Below are 6,086 nucleotides of genomic sequence, written 5' to 3' on the forward strand. Positions count from 1 at the left end.
ATATCGCTCCTATTTTGTGATAAATCAAAGAGTTATAGCGTTGTATCCGAAAATCTTTTCCATGAGTGTTTTTATAATTAAAATTGTTATTAATTTTTGAAGGTAATAATAGCATTTGAAACCGGTTTTGTTCCGCCAAATATCAATTACACATCGCCAAGGAATGACGTAAATGCTTTGATAAACGGAACTGTTCGTGTCGTCGACAAACCGTTGCCACTTAAAAATGGTTACATAGGTATCAGTTCTTTTGGTTTTGGGGGGGCAAACGCTCATGTGCTATTAAAGTGGAATCCGAAACAGAAAGTTAATAATAGCGCGCCAAATGATGATTTATCAAGACTTGTAATATTATCTGGACGCACTAAGGAATCAGTAAAATTGTTTTTAAATGACGTTAGTATGTTTTTAAAAACCCAATTGAAATTATTTTGGACAATTAGAAATATTACGTTGTATTATTTAAAAAGAATTTATCATTGCAGATTGCTAATCATCAAATAGATGTAGAATATATTCGTTTACTACACGATGTTTACTCAGACAATATAGATGGTCATCCATGGAGAGGGTATATTATACTAAATACTTTACAACAAGAATCAATAAAAGAAATTCAAAGTTGTAAAAATGTAAAAAGACCTGTTTGCTTTATATTTTCAGCCTTAGGGTCGCAATGGCCAGGAATGGGTATATAATATATTTTTATAATATTATATATTTTATTTATAATAGTTCTAAATAAAAAATTAATATCAGTTTTAAATTAACATCAGGTCGATATTTATTAAAATTTCAAGTCTTTGCAAATGCAATAAGAATGTGCGATGATGTTTTAAAACCATATAATATAAGTGTCACGGACATTTTGACAAATGCAGAAGAAAATGTGTGCGAAAACTCGTTATACATGTTTCTCGGAATTGTCGCTGTTCAGGTAAAATATTATATTTCAAAGCTATGTATTAAAATATATTGATTAAATTTATTAATGAAACAAATTCGATAAATATAAATTTTTTATATCGTTAATGTACTGTGTATAAAACTAGCATCTTACTAGATTTATTTTTCACATTTTATTATTTTATTAATAGTAAGTTTTTAAAATATTTTGTCCAACTAATTATTGGTATATATGTATACTTGCAGATCGGTTTAGTAGATATCTTAACATCCTTAAAAATTACTCCGGATTACATGATTAGTCATTCTGCTGGTGAACTGGGTTGCGCGTATGCGGATAAATGTCTCACCACTGAGCAAACTATTTTATCAGCATACTTTATTGGTTTGGCGTGTGCCGAAGCAAAATTAATTCGTAGCTCTATGGCAATTGTCAGTATTAATTACGAGAACCTTAAAAATATATGTCCAGCGGATATTGAAATAATATGCCGCAATAGTGAGAACAATAGCGTTGTTACTGGTCCCGTAAAATCCATGCAAGAATTTATGAAAAAATTACAGGTTTGTACAGAATTGAATATCTCTTGCATATTTTATAATATAATGCAAAACTTTGCCTAATAATTTAAAAAATATCGAATCCGTAAATTCGAGCCATAATTTTTTACACCTGCATGTGTTAAATTTATATTTTTGAATTATCAGGTTAATAATATTTATGTAAAAGAGATCCACTGTAACGTGCCATATCACAGTTCTTACCTCGCATCCGTGAAATCTCAGCTCTTGTCCAATTTGAACAAAATAATACCACATCCGAAAAAACAAAGTCCAAAATGGATCAGCACTTCCATACCTTGTGCCGAATGGCATACTTCAGCAACAAAATTATCATCGGCGGATTATCATACACATAGTATACTAAACACTGTTCTCTTTGAACAAGCAAGATATTTAATTCCATGTAACGCTGTGACCATCGAGATCGCACCATACGGCGTTCTGCAGCAAATTTTGGAAGAATCTTTACATCCAGAGGTTACGAACATTTTATTGACTCGACGCACTGAACAATACAATAATATAATTTTTCAAGGAATTGGGAGGCTTTACAACTGTGGTTTACAGCCGCAAGTTGCCAATTTATATCCGCCAGTGACATTGCCAGTTAGCCGAGGAACTCCGATGATCTCCTCATCGATCAGGTACAATATACATGTTATCGTAATCATATATATGTTATCGTACTCATCCGCAAAAAAAACGATTAAATTTTAGCTCAAATTTTTAACATCTTTCAATAGCGATAACTTTATAAAAAATCATCATATCAAGATGAACCTGAGTTCAAATTAAAGCTTGAACATTCCCACTAATAACTAAGAAAATCAAAATTGAGTTTCAGAAATGCTTTATAAAATGGCGGACGTTGAAGACAGACTTAGAAAAGTAGGGAAAAAAATTTTCTTTAAATTATTGCGCTAGTCAGGGAAGTTGGCTGCTTGGCATAAAAATTTATAAGTTTTCAAACTCATTGATTTGCTAACAAATCCATTTTTTGATCATTTTTCTACGATTTTTTTTTGACAAAGTTATATATAGTGTTTTAAAAAATATATTACAATTGCAATAGTTTAAACTGATTTCTAAGTCCTAATTAACAATTACTGCACAGATAGATCTTAGATATCACCGTTAACTTTCGTTAAATATCGCGGTATAAACAAATAAATAGCGTGAGAAGTTTAAAACTTATTTCGTTGAATTTATTAATGCTAAATAACAATTATCAAAGAGATGAATCACTAATATCTTTATCCGATTATTAAATAATATACTTAAAACAAATGTAATAGTTTAGTCCGATTTCTCAGTTTTAATTAACAATTTACATACAAATAGATTTCACATATCATCGTTAAAACCCAATTATTAAATAATAGATTTTAAACAAATGCAATAGTTCATTTTGATTTTTAAATCTTAATTATAATTAACAATTATCAAATATCATCGTTAATTTGTTATACTAAAACAAAACAAAGCGCGCGCTTCGCGCGTGCCATTTATTCACTATCATTAAAATATAACACACACATATTCACATAATAGGCATTTAATATTAATATTATATTACTTTTATAATTGTATAGGACATTTCAAACATTTTAAGTTCAACAGATAACAGGTTATATAATTAAACAATTAAAACAGTTACATATATACAGTGTATATATAGATATACACACACACACACACACACGCGCACACACACACACACACACACGCACGCACGCACGCACGCACGCACGCACGCACGCACGCACGCACGCACGCACGCACGCACGCACGCACGCACGCACGCACGCACGCACGCACGCACGCACGCACGCACGCACGCACGCACGCACGCACGCGCACACACACACACACACACACACACACACACACACACATACACATATATATATATATGCGAACACATAATAAAAAATTTATATAATTTCCAACATTGTTTTAAAGTAAAAATGATAAACAATTTTTAATTATTAAACATAAATTACATTAAAAATATTATAATAACAAAAACTTCATATAATTCTAACATTATTTTAAGATAACTATTATAATTTTTAACTATTATATTAGGAGTACAAATAAGTCTCCGCCATTAGACAAAAAATGGCGCCACCAATATGTTATGGTTAAAATCGCCTGCTGTAAAACGTTATATCGTAAGGTTGGACACCTGTCAGCGTAACCTTGAAATATTAGCGATTTTATATCATATATTTCTTTTCGTGCAAAAATGTCGAGTTTTAAGCCGAATAAGCGTCATTTACATCAGGAACTTTTGATTTAGTAGTACTTCTTTAATTTGAAGAAATCTGCAGCTGAGGCGCATCGATTGCTTGTAGAAGCATATGGTGAGGCTGCCTTAAGTGATAGAAATTGCCGTGAGTGGTTTCAAAAGTTTAAGAACGGTGAATTTGACGTTGAAGGCAAAGAAGCGGAAGGCCGAAAGTGTACAAAGACGCGAAATTGGAAGCATTATTAGATGAAGATTCGTGCCAAATCATCCTAGCGATGGACAATACTTTGAATAAAACATTATAGATACCGTTCTTTCACAATAAATGCCGAATTTTTGATAAAAAACGGCGGAGACTTATTTGTACTCCGAATAAATATATTATATTAACCTAAAATAAATAATAGAGTAATTCTCAAAAAATATTTGCATTATAATGTTTCTAAAACATTTTTATCCTATCTAAAAAAAGGCATGACATCGATATTCGCTTCTTGAAGTGTATTGTTGTCGCTTTTCCGCAATGCTGATTGGTGTATGAAAATACCGAACAATTAAGAGCAATGTAAAGTTGGAACTATATATTTTGAAAAAGAGAGTAACTTTTTCTTATATTCACTGCATATAGTATCTCGTACAATAAGTGTAGCCATATATTTATTTTTACTTTCTTTAGAGAATAATCAAACGTGTACATCTATGTTGTAATGTTAGTGTTCAATAAATTCTATGTTATTACATAACATTTTCAAAACATATATACCTATAATATTATTTAAAAACGTTTGAAAATTACACATGAAATTATGGTTTTTAAATGTTATTTTAATGTTTTTTGCTTATTGAGTTATTACTCATATGCAAACATCCCATAAAAAAATCTCATCAAAAATTCTGAAAATAGCATTATTATATTTGCAAATGTAAACAGAAAATATAATAAAATGTAACTGTATATAATGGAGATCTATCAATGTATCAGCATCTATAAACTTTTGCAATTGAAAAATTTATCTGTCTCTGTTCACATTCTGTATACATAATGTAAATAATTATCTCCTTCTTTATTTTAAAAATTAGCGTAATACATCCTTAAATAATATAATATACTACATATAATCATTACAAGAAATTACCAAATCTACAAATTTTGTCGATTTTTAAAAAGCTATGCTTTAACTTCTATATAAAAAGACTAACAATAGGAGATAATATATTTGTCGCCAAGTTAAAGAAGGATGGCACTTTAGAAATCATCTTACAATTAGAATCCTGGAACTTACACAACGTTGCGATCTTCTATACGCAAAGTAAGGATTAGAAAAATATCATTGTATAGATTTTAAATTGGGAACTTTATCTTTAAAACAACGTTAGAAATATTGCTTTAATACATTAAAAAGCTGAATTATTATACTTTAAAATAAATTCTGTAATCCTAAAATCTTATAAGATTTTACAGATTTTAGTTAATAAGAAGAAAATCAATGTTTATATGAGATTTTTGAATAATATTACATCTGTTTCATTAATTTACAATAACACAAATGTCCAATACAAAATAATTAACGAGATATTATGTTACTTAAAATCTACACATTTTATACATATATCACGTTCGTAAATCTAAAATGCAAATAACTGATGTAATCAAGTATAATTATAAAAAGACGGTTAAAATATTGGATATCTTAGTTCCCAGATTCGAATCCTATTGTTTTTATTGTCTTCTTTTAAATACGATATAAATAATTGTTTTAAATAAGTATATAAAGGAAAAGTTCTCGACGTGAAAATATATGATAATATTTTTTATTCTTCCTTTTATTATCGAATACTGTAAAGCTGTGAAATTTTCAAACCCCTTACATGTTTTAGATTTTCATTAAAAAAATATTTTGATAACATAAAATATCACTTTAATTATTTTGAAGTCAAGACTTCATACTTTAAAATATATTTATAAAAATTGTCCTATAATTCTTAAAAGTTGATATATCTATAGCTTTCTAAAAATTGATAAAATTTTCAAGTTATAAAGTAATATATTCCACAATTATGAGTGTATAAATATACATACATTGTTGGTCAAAAATTGAAATAACATATATATATAATTAAAAAATATTGCAATAAACCTAAAACAAAATTTTATTGAAAAACTTAAGACAAAAGCCGAAGTCGATTCACTGAAGCAATCCAAAATTATAAGGATTTTAATTTGAATTTTTATAGGTTAGATTTGGCCATAGAATTCGAAAATTCTCAGGAAAAAAGTAACAAAAACATTTCTGCGCTCTAGTTCTGAATAAATGATAACATTCTGCACAATCCTTATTATTCAAACTATATAAGAAGAGCATAT

At 28.8% G+C, this 6,086-nt stretch overlaps 1 protein-coding gene across 1 annotated transcript in view; it reads left to right on the forward strand.

Moving 5' to 3' along the window:
• The first annotated feature begins 64 nt into the window (after positions 1 to 64).
• Positions 65 to 6,086, forward strand: part of LOC105462587 (fatty acid synthase-like) — an 18,808-nt gene continuing 12,786 nt past the window's right edge. Inside the window, exons 1-6 of the mRNA XM_011709291.1 lie at positions 65 to 396; positions 486 to 690; positions 777 to 937; positions 1,153 to 1,470; positions 1,615 to 2,133; positions 3,776 to 3,935. Coding sequence (XP_011707593.1) covers positions 687 to 690; positions 777 to 937; positions 1,153 to 1,470; positions 1,615 to 2,133; positions 3,776 to 3,935 — 1,162 coding nt within the window. The 5' untranslated portion in view covers positions 65 to 396; positions 486 to 686. The remainder of the gene's footprint in view (positions 397 to 485; positions 691 to 776; positions 938 to 1,152; positions 1,471 to 1,614; positions 2,134 to 3,775; positions 3,936 to 6,086) is intronic.

Source organism: Wasmannia auropunctata, unplaced genomic scaffold (genome assembly GCF_000956235.1).
Source record: "Wasmannia auropunctata unplaced genomic scaffold, wasmannia.A_1.0 LD336097.1, whole genome shotgun sequence".
In the NCBI taxonomy this organism is placed as follows: Eukaryota; Metazoa; Arthropoda; class Insecta; order Hymenoptera; family Formicidae; genus Wasmannia; species Wasmannia auropunctata.